This window comes from Nuphar pumila, chromosome 5, assembly GCF_984573655.1.
Source record: "Nuphar pumila chromosome 5, dmNupPumi1.hap1.1, whole genome shotgun sequence".
Lineage (NCBI taxonomy): Eukaryota > Viridiplantae > Streptophyta > Magnoliopsida > Nymphaeales > Nymphaeaceae > Nuphar > Nuphar pumila.
The window spans coordinates 106,357,014-106,376,771 of NC_143253.1; the positions used below are offsets into that span (position 1 = coordinate 106,357,014).

The following is a 19,758-nucleotide window of genomic DNA, read 5'->3' on the forward strand; positions in this document are numbered from 1 at the left end:
ATTATGGTTACTGTTGTAGACAGCATAACCAATACACCATCATCCATCCAAGTTTCACCAAACCTTTTTGTTTTCTTATTTGATAAAATAATTTTACAAATCAACATCCTTTGGCTTTTGTTACTATTATATTCTTGTTTTTTTTTTGAGAAAAAAATGTTACTATTATATTCTTGTTGTTTCTTTTGTTATCTTGATCACCCAAATCACAAGGCCTAAAGGTTTTAAAGAAAATATAAGATAGCACCATTTTCTCAATAATATTGTCTTATTATTAATATTTTTTTCATATTTTTAATAATATTATATGAAGGTGGTGAATCATCATCACCATCACCACCATTATAAAACTATGATATTACCTTTTTTAGCCCTCAATGCTGCCTTACCTATTCTCCACTACCCCTAAGCCTTCTTCACTAGATAATGGTAAAAGTAAAACCCTCAGCATAATCTGCCTTTGGCTTTTGGTAGTTCTATTATTAGTTTATTACCAAAATCTTAGTTTATTACCAAAATCTCAAAACTCAATAACCTGAAACTCATATCCAGTAACGTATTCTTCAAAGCATTAACTTTTATCTTTGTACTTATCTGGATAAATTTGTTTCTCTTATTGTTTATTTTATTTTACAGAAGAAGGTTGCCGCCTCAAGTTCAGTGAAAGATGGATCCAAAACTTTGGATGCCAAGGTGGTCATAATGATATGCAAACGTTTTTCTTTTCTTTTTCCTCATTTGCTTATTATTTAAGTTTTTATCCGTCTGTTTGTTGGTTTCTATGATTATTATTTCTTGAAACTCGTGATCTCGGGTTCCAATACGAACTGCAACTTTTGACTGGTTTGTCTTCAGACTTTGAGACGGTTGGCTCAAAATAGGGAGGCGGCAAGAAAGAGCCGACTGAGAAAGAAGGTGGGCTTTTATGTTTTTCAGGCATGGATTGATTAGTGTAGAAAAGGCCAAACACCCTAACAATTTTTTTTAAACTCTTCAAAATATATATATATATATATATATAAAGAGAGAACTGAACATATTAGGCCCTATTTCTTCATGAAATCCGTTCTGCCTCATAGGCTTTAAGTGGTTTATGATAGATCTGAACCGTTAGATGTATTTAGCATGCTCGATTTAGTGAGAATCGACTCTTGAATCATGTTTTTTCGATAAAAAAATATGTTTTTTAGCAAAAAAAAAAACAGATACTTTCATAGCCATTGATTTTGGATCACAAAAAAAACCTATATACAAGTCAGATTCTGGCAATCCAAAAGTTGGTTTCTATTAAACAAAACCTATAAATTACATCTATGGTGTTAGATGTGAGAAAAAATACTTCAAACTATGATTTTTAAAGGAGGCTAACGAGACCTAACGAAAAAGGGCATATATATATATACACAGCCGGACCTATGCTAAATGGAACATGTTAAATGGGTTTTTCGGTTTTGCCATTGTTTTTTTTTTGCAGTTCCGACCCCGTAAATATGTCATGGTTGATTTAAATCCACACTTGGATCATGTGTTTTGGATGAAAAAATGATATTTGAAGCTTAACAATTTTACACGTATTTTGGACGTGTTACAATCGAACACTTCAAGAGATGATTTATATAAAATCAAGTACATATATAGATCACATCTGTACGGTCAGAATTTTAAAATAAAATGAAAAAACCTGAAAAAACTAATTAATATATTTCATTTAGCATGTTTGTATTACCTTATATATATATATATATATATATATATATATATATATATATAGAGAGAGAGAGAGAGAGAGAGATGTTGCTAAATGGAAAGTTAGCCTTGTTGGTTTTATTATGTCAATGGGATTGAAATAATTTAATCTGTTCATTGAAATATTTAATACCCACTAGCATGTTAAGTAATAAATTTAACAAATGGGTTTCACTGAGATCATATGTGATCTGATCATGGACACAGTATGTTTTTCTTTTTTAATATTTTGGGTTCCTTTTTTGTATTGAAGGCTTATGTACAACAATTAGAGAACAGCAGGGTCAAGCTCAACCAGCTAGAGCAAGACCTCCAGAGAACAAGATCACAGGTTTCAAGCTAAACATTGCATTTTTTTACCTTTTTGTTATTTCTTTCTTCTTGGTTTAATTTCTCTCATAGATTATGATAATGAAATGTTTCTAGGGTCTTCTCATAGCAGGAGGTGGTGGCGCCAACCTTAGCTCAGGTGCAATTTTCTTTATACCTTGCATAGCAGTATTTTTTTTTTATTGATAAGACGCATAGCAGTATATACTATATACCAAAACTTCCTCAATTTTGAGATACCACTCTCCTTTTGAAATTGTTGCCAAGGTCTCCTTCCCTTTGACAAACATGTAACGTGTCCAACAAACTTCAACCTTATTATTTTTTTATTGTCATGGGATTACTATGTTATAATTTATGAAAAAGACCGTGGATCTCACTTAGGTCAATCCTTCTATATAATAATCATAATAGTTATTGTCATCATCATTCATCAATAAAAAATAATGATGTTGATAAGAATTATTCCACTTTATGCTAATTTTTTTAGTGAAATCTTCAATATGTAGAGTTATTAAAAGTTACTGGATATAAATGGAGAAGAGAAAATTTGTAGCGACTCAATACTTGAAGAAATTGACTAGAGAACAAATCTGTAGTACTTTTCAATCCATGCCTATATCATCTAGAATTGGCTGTCAATTTCTTTCTGTAATTTTTTCAGAAAAAGGTAAAAAAAGCAAAAGGCAAAAAAAGAGAAAGCAAAATGAGAAGGGCAAACAAAAGCGAGTACAAAGTGGATCATGAGTTGAGACCAGCAATACTGGAGAAGCATTAGGCTAAAACCTGAAGCCTAATTAATTATCCGGATTGCTTTTTATAATTTTCAAGTCAGGATGATTTTTCCAAAAGGTGGTTGCATTTTCTACTGCTTATATAAAGAAAAATTCTTGGAGAAACACCTGTTCTTTGGCTTTCCCCAAAAAACACATCCAGCTAACCTTTGAATATCAAAATGTGATCAACTTTTTCTCCTCTTGGAACAGGCCCATTACTTTAACTTGGGGTTGCTGCAAACCTAAGTCCAGATAGTTGGCAAAAAATAAAAAACTTTGCCTTCATAACATTTGTGAGAAAATAGTTCACATCAAGGACAAAATAAAAGTGTCAACAAACAGTAGTCTTGACAGTGGCAAGTCGACTACAAATTTCTGCAACTCTCGACATGCCTGGGTCAAGATTAGCATATATGGACTTTGTGTCTTGTTTTGATTCACAATAAGCCCTTGACAACTGTCTCTTCGACTCCGGGTGCAATCACATAGCACAAAATTTTGCATTAAGCACCTGATCGCCCTCTATCAGGCCTTGGGCCCCACAACTGACAGGCCCTGTCCCCAAGATGGACGGTGATCAGGTGCTTAATACACAAATATTTGTGCAATCATATTGCACCTGATCTTTTCACCTTTTCTACCAAGTGACTCCTTTCAATTCAATCTTGGTGGAAAATGTGGAATCATGATTATAGAGGTCATTTTCTATAATAATGAAGGGGCTGCTTGTTCATGTTTCAAAATTCATGATATGTCTAAAGTAATTAGGGGCACTCGACTGTCTTTTTTTTCGCTAAGGCATGGTACACATATATGTGAAGGGAAACCACTTGCTCTTTATAGGGCTTTCACTCGCTTGTGGCTTTTTGACATTGATTTTTTTTTTTTTTGTAAATTGCTAAACAATATGATTCATTTTGGAAGAAAGAAAGGAATGTTTGTTAGTTATATATTTTTAAATATTAATTAGAAATTTCAACTTGCAATATGCTTTCCACTGTGAGATTCACCTTGGGCTTCACTTCATCAGGGGCTTGTAGGGCATTTTTTATAATGATATCAAGCCTCTATGTTAGAAGCTACCAGAGATTTATTGGTCATTTAAGTTGCTAATTAGGGATGTATAGGTCATTTTAGAAAATGGAGGGACCTAAAGGCAATTAATTTTTTTTTTGGTGGTGGTGGGGGGATTCAGGTGCTGCACTCTTTGACATGGAACATGCAAGATGGCTGGAAGAAGATCAGAGGCACATGTCCGAGCTCCGGGCTGGGCTCCATGCCCATCTGCCCGACGGCGAGCTCCGTGTGATCGTCGATGGCTGCCTTGCCCACTACGACGAGATCTTCCAACTCAAAAGTGTCGCCGCCAAGTCGGATGTCTTCCATCTCTTCTCCGGCACGTGGAAGACTCCAGCTGAGCGATGCTTCCTTTGGATGGGCGGATTCCGGCCGTCTGAACTCCTCAAGGTAAGAGAGATGGACCTGTTATACCCCTACCAATTCAAAAAGGACTAATCTGTCCTTTTCCACGTGCCCACAATGACTAATATGCCCCTAGGTTGTAATTGATGTATCTTTTTGTTTGAAGTGATTTTGGAGATTACTAAAGGAAACTTCAAACATGTACCAATCAATAAGTCTGCTTTCATTCTCAAACCTAACACATTGAAGTGATAATACACTCATGTAACATATACACCAAACTACATCAATACCATAATTTCACGTTAGAAATATGACCTTTATAGGTCCAACTCCAAGCATGTCCTTCATGCAGTCACTTTACTTGGCCTTTCCTATGGCTAGCTTGGCGCTAGTCCATATAAGCTAAAAGAGTTGGCTTGTATAAATATGGTAAACCTATTATGGAATATATTCTACTCAGACAATTAATAGTAAAATGTTATAGCCAATGAGATAGATGCTTATTTGTCCCTTAAGTATCTGATATCAATAGGATTTCATAGATTTGGGGTTCTCAAATCCATGGACTTAAAGAAAAAAAAACTTGGATTTAAGCCGGATTAAGAGGTGATCAGGCTTTAGATCCACCAAAAATATGTGGAATATGGATGAAACCAATCGCAAACGCACCATAGGGGCATTGCTTGCTGAATAAGTCCTAATGAATATGATAGTGATTAAACAACAAACTGGAGAAATTTTAGTTATATTCATTGGACAATAAATTTGCTAAATTAATTTTAGTTATGCCTACGCTAGTTTGTACCTTTTACAAATAATCAATAGTGGAATAAGTTAGGTGTGAGATGGAATTTGGCATTAGTTAGGTGTATCCAATGGTTTTAATGGTTTGAAAACAACCTTTGTTCATAGAAAATTGCAAATATTAATCGCCATCATGATATAGACCTAATTGTCCTTAGGCTACAACAGCAAGACTGGTTGATTAAACCAAACGATTGATTATATTTGTAAATAATGAAATTAACCCCTGATTAGGACAAGTCTTTGTTGCAGATGTTCACACCACATATACGGTATCAACAGTGTAATATTTTATGCATTTAGTTTTTCCATGGTTCAAACATTTTAGAACATACTCTTTTTAAAAGGGATAAAAAATTTGATTGGGCAGATTGTACTAAAATCTACTTATGAAAAATTTACATCCAAATAAAGCAAATCCATCATGCAAATCTGAACTATTTTATATGTTAACTGTTTAGTAACTTCATGTACTCCATAATCAATATTAAATTATTTTTTCAAGGGAACTGCATATTTTGAAGTTCCTAGTTTGTGCAAGAGACAGCAAACGTTATTATACCAAAGGGAACATGACCAAGTTCATGAATTCCAAAGTTTCCATTATGTGCATGTATGGTATGACGTGAAACATAGCTAAGTTCATGAACTTAGTCAAGTTTACATGAGTTATTTGGCATGGAATGTATCCAAGTTCGTGAACTACGTACTGTGGGTTTCATAATGCTGCCAAATATGGTTTTTAATCTCCATTTTATAGGAATCTATAGTTTTGTGTCTCATTAAATGATTAATTAGCCCTTGACAATGGCATTTTGGTCAGATGTGGCACTTTTCTTACAATGTTAACTAGAGGTTTTGAGTTTGTATTCTTTCAATGACCAAGTTCGGCCTGCTCTTTTGTTATTTTTCCTAACGTATATCGGACCTCCTAATGGATATTGGATCTTTGTAGATATTGGTACCCCAATTGGAGCCATTAACGGAACAACAATTCTTGGGGATTTGCAGCCTCCAGCAGTCGTCACAACAAGCAGAGGAGGCGCTATCGCAGGGTCTTGACTCGCTGCAACAGGCTCTTGCCGACACCATCGCCTCCGGTTCGCTTAGCCAAGGACCCGATGTGGGGAACTACATGGGTCATATGGCCATAGCTCTTGGCAAGCTTGCCAATTATGAAGGATTCGTCCGTCAGGTTCGCTTCTTCTGCTGCTATGTCAATTTCAATATATAATGTCAAGGGTAATTTGATCATTGCCTAAGTAGAATAGATACAAGCGGTGGATGATATAATTAAACGCATCTTTACAACATATCTTTTTCAGTAAATTTTTGAAAAAAGAAGAAGAAAAACTCCCATCTTTTTCAAAATGTTGGCGAGAAAACATTCTTTTGACAAAACATTTAGAAAAAATACTTGAGTTCTTGAATTTGAATGGCAAAGTTCCTATACCCTACCTTGATCGATTTTCATGGAAATACCTCATTGATTTACAAAATTAAAACTGAATTAAACCTGTATATACTATTTGCTGATTTTTTTTACTTCGCATTATATGCAGCGTCGCTGTATGGTGGGCATGCAGCGACCTGCTTGACATCCATCCATCTTGGCATTTTTCGAGATGGGTGAGAAAAGTTGAGATGGATAGTCAATAACTGTGGAGCTAAGCATGCAGCGCTGCTGCATAAAAAAATGACCTTTTTTTTTTCTAACTCTTCTTTTTTGTGTTGTTATTTTGTCTGTCTTTTTGAATTCCAAACCTTTTTAATCATGCATAACTTGTGCATCAAATGGTTCCCTTATTTCCTTATTGGTGGGACCCACATTTTAAAGTTTCGTATGAAACAAGAAAAAATCTTATAGCAAATAGGCTATCATATTCCAATGCTAAGGGTCAAGTTTAATAATTGATTGTACGAGTGTAGGAGGCTTGAATAGTGTGTCAAATTTGCAATTTGTGGAAAAACAAAAATATATTAGTATACAAAAGTGTGGAGTGCCCCCAAAGGGGTTTGGTGCAGTGGGATGGGGCCTAGGCTTCTAGGCAGGCGGTCTAAGTTCAAATCCCATGGTCGTCACCCTTTATGCAAGCCAAAGCGTGGCGATTCTCTTGGGGCAAAGGGTAATCCCACGGAGTTTTAGTCTGTTAGATTAGCGATCTCGACAAGCAAAGCCAGCACGGCTAGGTCTATGGTCCTGAAGGCGGTTTCTCGGTGTGAATATAAAAAAACAAAAAGAGGGCTCAAATGGCAGTTGCTTTCCTCTAGAAAGTACTTAAAATTTCAAACTATCCTCAAAATATTCCCATGAAAAAGAAAAACCAGAAATGTTTTTTCTAGCAATTCTTTTTCTACCATCCTCATAGAAGTCAATGTCCCCAACTACACTCAATAATTCAATCTTATTAGTCTTCTTTAACTTCCTTTGGCTCCAACCCTTTCTAAACTTGTATTTACAGAATTAACCTTGCTGTTGACTTACGGAAAGGGATTTGCTTGCATGTCATTACATTGAGAGCTGACCTTTTTGTCATATGAGTTTGATATTAAATTGAGGACAATGAATTTTGGTTTTAACTTAAATTATAGGTTATTTTATTAATGCTGATTTTTTTTAAGAACTTAGTAATGCTGAATTTGATTAGCTTGTAGTTGTACATGTGACATCATCATGCCCTCATCATTGTTAAGTTGTTTGGCTGTGGGAGTCCTATCCTACATTTATTTTCTATATTTCTTTTTAGGGCTAAATTTACAGTGTGCCTAGGGCTGCTAAACCAAACGAACTAAGGGAACATGCCATGTTTGGGCTAGGCTCGTTTACTAGTGGATTGAGCTCATGGCTAGGCTTGTGTTCGTCTTTAGCCCGCTCGACTCATCCTTGAATGAGATGAGCCAAACATGAGAAACATTTCATATTATTTATACATAATATATATATTTTTATATATTATAACAACAACAACTACGCCTTCATCCCAAAACAATTGGGGTCGGCGATATGAACCAAAAAAGAAAATCATTCTGGGTCTTCCACATGAATCCTTCTCCTCCAATCATTTCTATCCAATGCCATGTCCTCAGTGAGGTTCAAAGCATTCATATCCCTTCTTATCACCTCCATCCATGTCTTCCTAGGCTTACCCCGACCTCTTTTAACTAATATATTTTTTCATTTCTCCATCCTTCTAACTAGAGCATCATTAGGCCTTCGCTGAATATGTTCAAACCAGTGTTGTGAGAGGCGTACGCCTCAATACCTGAAGCGTACGCCTTAAAGGCGAAGCGCACACTCAAGGTACTGAGGCGTTGTACCGAGGCGTTTGAGCCTTGAAGCTTACGCTTCACATGGGTGAAGCGCACGCCTCTCATCGAGGCGTGCTTCGCCTCTGAGGCTAACGCATCATGTAAAGCAAAAAAAATAACTCTCGTCTCCTCCCCTTTCTCTACAGTCGATGACCTTCACCCGCAACATCCCCTTTCTCGGCGCTTTAAAAATTCTCAAAACAAACGAATCCCCACAATAAACTGTCTCACCTGCTAATCAAGTTGAAAATAAGTCTCTGAACCTTGTTGACACCTGCTAATCAAGTTGAAAAACTGTCTCACCTCAGAGAGCTCGCCACCATCACCCACCTTGCCCGCCGCCGATCTTCCGCCACCTCCACCACTGTCAACGCCACCATCCCCCCCGGAGCTCATCCGCTTCACCATCGCCCACCGCCTCCCGCTCGGTCGGTCACCCGCCACTGAGCAGGACAAGTTTCCCTCCCCGATCGGCACTGCCTACCAGAGCCAGCGAGAGCTCCTCCAGCGCTTCATGAGCTACACCCCCTTCAAGCCCTGCCCCGACGACGCCGATCTCGCCGAGCGCCTCATCGTCCATGGCTACTTCCCTCTTCCCCACCGCCGCTGCTTCTCCCTCACGTCCCCCAAACCCCCCGTCGCCCTACCCACCACCCCCTTTCCCTCCTCCCTCCCCGCCGCCGCCATCCGGTGGTCGCGCTTCTCCTGCAAATCCTTCGATTGCCTCACCCGATTCAGCCGCACGGGATTCGATCTCTCTCTCGAGGCCCCCAAAATGGGTGGAGCAATCCGACGCTACTGGCAATCCCGTCTCCTCCCCTTTCTTTCTTTTGTTCCTTGTAAACTGTAAAGCCCCCTTTTATTACTGGTCGTAGTTCCACCGACGATCAAAATATTTTATTTTATTATTTTGATCATGAAGCGTATGCTTCAACGCCTCGAGGCGTACACCTCGCTTTATAACAGGCTCAACGCCTCGCTTCGCCTTATCACATTTAACAACCTTGGTCCAAACCACCGTAAATGATTCTCTCTTTAAGATGTCTCTTGGCAGCCCAACATTCTGTACCATATAGTAAAGGGGGCCTAATAGTCGCCCTATAAAACTTTCCCTTCAACCGCAATGGCATTCTACGATCGCACAACACTCCAGTTGCACTCTTCCATTTCATCCACCCAACCTTTATCCTATGATTTACATCTCCATCAATTTCTCCATACTTTTGAATGATAGATCCCAAATATTTGAAACAATCATCCACCGGTATTTCTTGCTCACCAAGCTTCACTACACTCCCATCACTACTTTGTTGCTTACTAAATCGACATTCCATGTATTATGTCTTACTCTTACTCAACTTAAAACCTCTTGCTTCCAATGTCTGTCTACATAATTCAAACTTAGCATTAACCCCAGCTCTAGACTCATCAATCAAAACAATATCATCAGCAAACAGCATACACCACGACACATTTTCTTGAATTGGTCTCGTAAGTTCATCCATCACTATAGCAAATAGGAAAGGGCTTAAAGCAGATTCTTGATGTAACCCAACCGTTATAGGAAAATTGGTTGTCACCCCTCCACAAGTGCGGACATTGGTTACTACTCCTTCATACATATCTTTAATTATACTAATGTACTTGAGAGAAACACCTTTCTTAATCATTGTCCACCAAAGAACGTTCATAGGTACTCTATCGTGTGCCTTCTCCAAATCAATAAAAACCATATGCAAATCTTTGTTCCTCTCTCTATTTCTCTCAATAAGTTGTCTAAGAAGATGTATAGCTTCCATAGTTGATCTTTCAGGCATAAAACCAAATTGATTCTCCGATATCATGACAACCTTTCTCAACCTAGACTCAATCACCCTCTCCCAAAGTTTCATAGTATGACTCATGACTTTTATACCACAATAGTTTGTGCAATCTTGTATATCACCCTTATTCTTTTATAGAGACACCAAAGTACTCTTCCTTCACTCATTAGGCATCTTATTTGTCCGCCAAATCTTGTTAAAAAGATTTGTCAATCATTCTAAACCTTTTTCCCCCAAGCATTTCCAAGCCTCGATAGGAATACCATCTGGGCCAACTGCCTTTCTTGATTTCATTTTCTTCAAAGCCTCTGCAATTTCTTTCTTTTGAATCTTGCGCATGAAGTCATGATTCATCTCATGAAAAGGAATGGAGAAGTCTCCCAGATCCTGAGCATGACTTTCATTAAATAACTTATCAAAATAATCTTTCCATCTCTCCTTAATCTCCTTATCTTTGACTAAAACTCTTTGCGTTTCATCTTTGATACATCTAACCATACCCAGATCCCTCGATTTCTATCTCTCATCTTTGCAATCCTATAAATATCCTTCTCGCCTTCTTTGGTATCCAACTTTGTCATAAACCTCCTTATATACCTTATCCCTCGCGTTCCGAACTACTTTTTTAGTTTCTTTCTTTGCTATCATATACTTTTCCAAATTCTCATTATCACAACTCTTACTTAGATTTCTATAACACTCTCTTTTAACCTTAATAGCTAATTTGACATCCTCGTTCCACCACGATGTATTCTTACCTAGCGGTGCACCGCCTTTAGACTCACGCAATACCTCATTAGCCACCTTTATCATGCCACCCGCTATCTTATTCCACATTGATTCTGAATCCTCCTCGAGACACCAATCAACTTCCTTAACTACCCGCTCTACAAACATTCCTTGTTTAGCTCCTTTCAATGCCCGCCACTTAATTCTAGGATCTATCCTATGTCTATCCATTTTGCGGCATTGTCTAATTTTAAGATCTAAAATTAAGACTATATGTTGTGTAGCTACACTTTCTCCCGGTATAACCTTACAATCGATGCAACAACCCATATCTCTCTTTCTAAGTAGGAAAAAATCTATCTGACTCGTATTAACCCCACTTTTAAATGTTACTAGGTGAGACTCCCTCTTCCTAAACCAAGTGTTTGCTAAGATCATATCATAGGACAAACCAAAATCTAAAATTCTTTCTTCACTTTCGTTTCTTTCTCCTATATCATAGCCTCCATGGATACTCTCAAATCCATCCCTACTAATGCCTACATGCCCATTAAGGTTACCGCCGATGAAAAGTCTTTCTCCATAAGATATCCCTTGTACTACTTCATCTAAATCTTCCAAAAATTGACACTTAATGGAATCATCTAAACCTACTTAAGGTGCATAAACACTAATAATATTAATAATATCTGTATCTAATACTAATTTAATAAGTAAAATCCTATCACCCTTCCTACGGACCTCAACTACATTATCTATAAACTCACGACTCATAACAATCCTTACTCCATTCCTATTCCTATTTATTTTTGTATATCAAATCTTATATCACCAAGGTTCTATCTTTTTTGCTTTCTCACCTACCCATTTGGTCTCTTGTAGACATAAAATATCAATCTTTCTCCTACACATAACATCTACAAACTCTATCAACTTACCAGTTAAAGACCCTATGTTCCAAGTGACTAACCTAATTTTATGGTCTTGAACTAACTTCTTTACCCCCACCCGTCATACAAAGTGAGGGAACCCTTGCCTATTTGACACCACACTCGGGCGTTGGTGTGACGCGTCGCTTTCGGGCGACGACCTAGCAACCCTTGCTCATTTATCACTGCCTTCAGGCCTATAGAGTACAACGCGTCGCTCAGTAGGGAACACCCCAACGAAATTCTCATATTGATTCATATTCATAGAGTATGACTAAGTTTTTATGCTGGCTATCACAGGCCTACCGCAACCCTCCTCCTTTATCCGGGCTTGGGACCGGCAGTGCATAACTAAACAATTATACACAGGCGAAGTTAATATATTATACTTAAAAAAATATATAACTTTTTATAAATTACACTTAATAGTCTATATTTTATGTATATATTTTTCATTTATCCTTCTTTTTTTATATATATTTTATACATTCTTCCTTTTTTATATTACACAAAGTATATATATATATATATATATATATATATAAGTACTATCAAGCTGAGTTGAGTTGAAGACCTTGTGTTTGGGCTCGACTTATTTAAGCTAAACGAGCTGCTTGTGGTTCGGCTCGCCAACTATAAGAACCGAGCCAAACTGAGCCTAGTCATGAGACCAGCCCTAAGTGTGCCCCCTTGCCTCTTCCTAATCATTGTTATGTCATTAGTCTCCTTTTTCTCGAACATGTCACAACCCAATTTATTAGTTTAAATGTATATGCTTAAACTATTTAAGATAATCTCTCTTATAAAGTTGATTTCTGATCAACCTGCCTTGTAGACATTTTCAAATATATTTATCCTTTTGTCAGATATGTCTGAGCTTGATTAGCATTTTCTTGATCTAAATATGTTTCCATGTAAAGTACAAATATAAATGTAAACCATAGATACGAATCTCATTCAAGGGGAAATATTGGCAAGGAACTTGCAATGTTCTGAAAAATCTAGTATTTCTTAAGAAAGATTTGGAAATTTCTTGGTATATATATATATATATATATATATATATATATATATATATATATATATATATATATATATATATATATATATATATATATATATATATGTGTGTGTGTGTGTGTGTGTATGTGTGTGTGTGTGAATAGTATAAAAACCTAAAAAACATGTTCATCGCATAATATTGGTAAAATGATATTTTCAAAATATCATGTTTTTAAACTGATATTAATATATTATGAAAACATAACGTTATTTTGGTATAATATTGGCCTTTATGGCAATATTCATGGTTATCATATAAATATGGTGAAACTGGCTGTGAACATTCTAAAGATATAGGTAAATTACATCTCAAATAACTCAGTTCTCTTTTAACACTCACTCAAACTTCCAATCCTCACAGGTTTTAATTTTAGACATTCAGGCTTTACTCTCTCTTTTTTTTGTCAAGCCAAGAAAAATCCCTCCATCACCGACCACACATTGTCGGTATCAGCCCTGTATCGTTTGACCAATGATTCAAGTGAATCGTTCTGAATCAGCAAAAAAATAATTAAAAAATATTATGTGTCAATCAGAACGTGACACTTGTTAAAGCCACTAAAATAATAATAAAAATATTAAAAAATAATTCTAAGTATTTTATATTTATTAAAAAAATAGCCGATTCAGGGATGAAGCGTATCAATTTTCTACTGATACTATATGTATCGGCGGATAAGCACCGATGCTAATGCTCCAGTTGGTAAAACCCTTGAGGCCTCCTTAACTACCGGGGAATGAACACAACTTCAAGTCACCCCTACTTGGATGAGTGGATCGCTTGTGTGACATTTAGGCTTTCAACACTAACATGATGCATTAAGGTCCATCTTTATCTTGGGACCAACTCAGATCCAGCTTGACAAAATAGGCTCCAAAATGTTTGACTTGGATCCCAAACAAGTATGAGGCAAATTATTCATCATGTCTATGTCCAGCCCATCTTCTTCCCAGCTCAAAACAAATCTGGTCCAAGTCGTTCTAGACCCGGTTCGATGTAGAACCATTTAATTAAAGGCCCTCGTTTATATATGGTTTGAATGTAGAGTCTAGCTTGCCTGCATCTATTAGTCCCACATGAAACATCTTGCCTCATGCTAGGGCAAGGTTCATGACCCCAAGAGATTTGGACTAAGCATTTTCCAGGCTAAGTGAACCTGGCTAAGTCTACTATTGACTCACTCCACCCTTCAGGATCAACCAATCCAACTATGACTCGAATCTAGTAGAAGTTCAATTGAACCATTTGGTTCTTCCAAATCCATCATGGTCCAAGCCAAAAGAGCACAGTTTATGCTATGACCCATCAAATATGGGTAACAACCAACCAAACCCATCAATCCTAATAGAATCCTTGCCAATGAATCGGACCCGTATCGATTTGGTCAACGATTCCGATACCTATTCTCAAGGGAATCATTCTAAATCAGCCAAAAAATAATTAAAAAATATATATGTCAATCAGAATGTGACACGTGTTAAATCCATTAAAATAATATTAAAATTTTAATTTTAAGATATTTGTATTGCCCTGCCCAGTTTGCAGGTTCCTTGGTTGAAATTAAGTAGCCATTTTTTCAAATACAGCCTAGTTCAAACCATACTCACAAAATATTTTTCTAAGGATTTTCTTAGCAAAGAAAAATCTGGCAATAACTTAAAAAACTATTTTAAAAAATAAACAAAAAAAAAATTGGTGCATTTAGTATTATAGTTTATATATTCAAGGTAGGAAAATAGTGTTTGTGAGATTCGAACCCCAGATACCCATCGGTTAAGCGACCTAACCATCCAACTATCTCATTTGATCACTTGATGTATTTATAATTAAAAATATGAAAAATATTGAATATTAATTATCATGATCAATAGGCAAGATTTTTAAGTTTTGGCTATTTTATCAGGATTTTTATGCACTACGAATTTTTCACTATAAAATTGCAAAAAATTTAAAATTTCGCCAGCGACTTGCTGTGGGGTCCCCAGCCAGATCGTCATTGCAACAAATGGCGGATTATTTGGCGAACTTGGTTTCTCTCATCCTGGTGGGCCGTATGAATGACCCGCAACAACGCTATTTTCCGGCATAGTCCAACAGTGTTCAATAAATTGGTGAACCTTATTCTGGCAGACATGTATGTCATTCTGCACATCAGCATCCCTGATCTTCAGCGCAATCTGCCTCTATGGCCCCCTCGTGATCCAGGGTGATGCTCGTCGACTAATTGTATTTGTATCTTGTTTTTCTTTTCTTTTTTGAGCTCTTGGTATATCTTGGGTTGTTTTTGGCTTTTCGGCAGGTAAAATGTTGGTTGAACCTGTTTAGTAATTTTGATGGTTGTAGTTTGGCTCTCACACAATTCAAATCCTTAACTAGAGAGAGAGAAAGAGAAAGGGTTTTTTTTGTCATTTTGTTAAGTTTGTGTTTGATTATTTTTTATTTTTTATTTTATTTTTTGAGAGAAGTGTTGGTTTATTTTTCCAGTTGTTTTTTATTAGTAACTTTTTTTTTGGCTTTTTCCGGTGGCAGGCTGACAACTTGAGGCAGCAGACGTTGCACCAACTTCGCCGGATTCTGACAATCCGGCAGGCAGCTCGGTGCTTCCTGGCGTTCGGAGAGTACTCCAGCCGGCTGAGAGCTCTCAGCTCTCTCTGGGCCTCTCGCCCAAGGGAGTAAGTCCCCTTCCACCCCTTGCCTCTTTTGCCCCTCATGAAACAACAAAATGCCCAAATTGTCACAGTCCCTTAACAAGAAAATGACTAAACCTCATTAATCTTGAGACGCTGCTTAAATTTTAAAATTAAAAAATGACCCCACCAAATGATCACCCTCAAGAATTGAATATCAACTGACCAAGTTGTCCTCTTATACCCGTCCAGGTCGTACCCGTCCAGGTCGCACGAGTGGTAGTGGGTCTGGAGAGAAGGTGTTGATCCCTTAATCTCAAGTTCAATTCTCACTGTCTTTTACTGGTGGGGTCCCTAAGGAATTGGTTGTCCGTGACCTCACCCGGTGTTTACCTCAAAGGGGTGAGCCCATTAAGTGACCTAGTTTTTGGCTTGAGTTGCTGATAAAAAAAAACAACTGTCCTCTTTTTTTTTTATGTTTTTTCCCCTCATTTGTGATGAGCAAACCCCCCACACCACACACACCCTATTTAAAGTTTTTAGAAAGTCACGTGTCTAAAGTCATATTGGTTATTGCTTGGTGCGACCATGTGGGGGTGGGTTCGGGTCTTGAGAGAGGTCACTTCTTGCAAAAGGTTAAAAGATTAGGTCAGCCTCTCTCTCTCTCTCTCTTTCTCTCTCTTAAGAATAGCCTCTGCAATATCTCAAACCAAGGAACGATATCGGTGTGACCCTTTTAAGTCTTTTAGTCATGTTGGGGTTTTGAATATGATATAAATATGCCCGTTAATCACAAAGATGCTCTCAATGATATTGATTTGGAGTGGATTTTTAGTCATTGTTCTTGGGTATCTATGTAAAAAATTCTACAGCCAATGGTTATTCAAGGTGTTCTATGTTAAGTTCAAGTTTTGGTATTTTTAGTATAGATAGGGTGGTAGCTGCCCATCAGCCTAGAGGGTTTTGAAACGATTTTTTCTATTTATTCTAAAATCTGACGATACAGATGTGATCCACATGCTTGATTTTACAGGAATCAACTCTTGGATCGTCTGATTCCAACACACATTTAAGTTTTTGTAAGATTTAAAAATCAACTGTCTACAATTTTCAAAAGTATTCAATGCTTAAAAACTCATTTTTTTATAAAAAAAAACATGATTGGTGACATATGCGAGAGAGTAAGGAACAATATCAAAATTTTCAGTCATTGCATGAAAGTAAGGGTAACTCTTGGATCATGTTTTTTAGATGAAAAACTGTATTTTTATGAGCCTAAAAAATTTATGGCTTCATCGCAGTTGATTTTAGATCACTGAACAGATTTTGGTGATCCAAAAGTCAGTTCCCACTAAACAAAACCAATAGATCACATCTATGGTGTTAGATGTGAGAAAAATACTAAAAACTATGATTTTTAAAGGAGCCTAACGGGGCAAAACGAGTGCATTACTCTCTCTCTCTCTCTCTCTCTCTCTCTCTCTATATATATATATATATATATATATATATATATATATATATATTCTTAAACGCCCACCCAGTCTGACAATAGCAAACACATTTGCACCGCTGATTGGGTGGGCAATCGGCAGTGCAAAAAAGAGCTTTAGCAGAGGTAAAGAATGCTGCTTAAGTTTCTTTTTGCTAAAAAAACAATGTGAGCCTTTGATAGGGTGCACGTCCAACAGGAAGGGCGTCTACTGTTATATATATATATATATATATATATATATATATATATATATATATATATATATATGTGTGTGTGTGTGTGGTGGTAGTTGTGCAACCCATAGGTGTGCAACTACTAGTGGGATCACGCTGGCGTGATGGACAGCCAGCCAGTTCTCCAAAAATGCTAAAAACTTGCTTTTGCACGTTTTTGAGCCTTAAGCGATGCTTTTGAAGCATCCCTTAAGGTTTCAGCAGTGCTTTAAAGCGTCCCTAACGCCCAAAGAGGGATGCACCGGCCATTTTCTGAAATGATATTTAGCCAAAACCGCCACTAAATATCATTTTTTAGTAAAAAATATTGTTTTGAGCATTTTTTAGTAAAAAATATTGTTTTGAGCATTTTTTAGTAAAAAATGCTGTTTTCAGCACTTTTTGCAGCAAAAAAGGCTAAGCGTCCATCAAGGATCACGCCCGGTGATGGACGCTCAGCAACGTTCTACTGGTAGCTGTGCACCTCTCTCTCTCTCTCTCTCTATATATATATATATATATATATATATATATATATATAGGTGATAACTGCTAACCACTTTTCTAACTAACCACCAACTAACTAGACTTTTGAAGGTTTTTTCCTTGTTTTCTTTAAATTTGAGGGTACAGATGTATTACACGTTTGATTTTATAATAATTGACTCTTGGATCATCCAATTCATGCCCAGATAGGTTTTTATATGGTTTATAAATTGGTGATTTAAGATTTTCATAAACATTCAAAGCTTAAAAAATCATATTTTTTATCAAGAAAACATGATCTAAGTATCGTTTACTAACCATGTTGAACACATTTGTACGGTCAGATTTAAGAAAAATATAAAAAAAAAACTTCAAAAACCTTATCGGATGGCAGTTAGGTAGAAAAGTAATTAGCAGCTACCACCTTTTATATATATATACTGTGTCTGTGCAATCTAATCGTTAAATCATAGGTGACCTCATGGTCGAGAGTCGATACTCATAGATCATGGACTACTTACTGTGTTACCATGGCTTCAAAACTCCCAGACTGCATGACAAGCAAATTAAGTGTTGATTCTTTCTCTTTCATGTACATGCTTATTCATTTATTTATGGGGATTCTCATGCAGGACAATGGTTGCAGAAGCCCATTTGATCCCGACTGCAACTGATCTTCAAATGGTCCAGCCCACAGACAATCATTTCACCACCTTCTGATGATGACGTTGAACCAGAATGGCTCACTGGAATCCTATGAAGTTTTTGTTGAGAAGTCCAAAATTCATAAAGCTATCAATTAACTCGAGGAAATGGAGACTTAGCTGCTTAGAGCAATGAGAGAAAAGGAGAAAGAAAAGCTGTATTGTTTCTTTGTAGGGTTCCATTCTTGAAGAATGGAAGAAAAATACGACCACTTATCTAAAATCTATAGAGAATGAGATGTATTATTTGTTACATGAGTCTTGAATAATGATAAAAAAGAAAGAGGGTGTAGAGAGAGGATTGTCGTTTGGCATTGAGAATAGAAGACAAAAGTGTGATCCGGTAACCCTTTTCTTTTCTGTATTGTTTGAGATTTTATGAGAAAAAACTGATGCAAGTTGGCGCAAACGACAAGAGAGTGGTTATAGGTTTTTTGGATCCATACTTTGACAAAAGAGATATGGATTTTTGTGGATGGACCTGAGAGAGAGAGAGAGAGCCAAAATATATCATTGAAAATTGATGTCCCGCTAATCAAACAAAGCCTTATTAAACACCCCATTCTTTTACTTCATGCCTTCAGGATTGCTTTTTGCCCGCATGTCTATAGACCCCAGTGACCAACAATAAGAAAGGGAGTCGACAGTAGCTTGCGACTCTGCAAATTAGACTGGTGTTTAGGCCCTGTTTGGAATCTAGTAGCTGGGATGGGCGTTTATGCATTTGGGATGGGAAGTGGGGTCCTTTCTCCTTTGTATTTAAACAACAAATTAAATTGATAGCCACTAGAGGTGGTTGCTGCCAAATCCAGGATTTTGCAGCTGCCACTTCAAATTTATAAACTCCATCCGACTACTAGATTCCAAACAGGGCCTTAGTATCTCCCTCATGGTTGCAGGAAATTCACTCCCAGTCCTGCTACAAGCTTTTCCCCGATCTACCTCAGATCATTCACCGCCCCTCCTCTCAGCTGGCCCTCCTCCCTCTTTTATAAAACCATTCAGATTCTTCAGTATGTGGGCAAAGCATCCTGGGTGTAGAGAGTTAGTTGAGAAGTGTTCTATTCAAACCAAAGGATGTCCGATGCATAAGCCCTGTTTGAAAACTGGTAGCTGGGATAGGAAGTGTCATTTGATGATGTGAGAAAGGACAAATCCTGGATTTGGCAGCTGCCACCTCTTAGAGGTGGTAGATGTGGATTCCATTATTTAGGTGAGAAGACCTCACTTCCCATCACAACTACCAGTTTTCAATCCACCACCACAAGGTAGTTTGACCAAGTTTTTGCCAAAATGCATC

General features: G+C 37.1%; 1 protein-coding gene across 1 annotated transcript in view; it reads left to right on the top strand.

The window, feature by feature from the left end:
- Window positions 1-18,751, top strand: part of LOC149838019 (transcription factor TGA6-like) — a 54,111-nt gene extending 35,360 nt beyond the window's left edge. Inside the window, exons 5-12 of the mRNA XM_090008168.1 lie at window positions 637-693; window positions 856-915; window positions 2,000-2,077; window positions 2,173-2,215; window positions 4,048-4,319; window positions 6,037-6,276; window positions 15,464-15,606; window positions 18,387-18,751. Coding sequence (XP_089864294.1) covers window positions 637-693; window positions 856-915; window positions 2,000-2,077; window positions 2,173-2,215; window positions 4,048-4,319; window positions 6,037-6,276; window positions 15,464-15,606; window positions 18,387-18,474 — 981 coding nt within the window. The 3' untranslated portion in view covers window positions 18,475-18,751. The remainder of the gene's footprint in view (window positions 1-636; window positions 694-855; window positions 916-1,999; window positions 2,078-2,172; window positions 2,216-4,047; window positions 4,320-6,036; window positions 6,277-15,463; window positions 15,607-18,386) is intronic.
- Window positions 18,752-19,758: the final 1,007 nt, after the last annotated feature.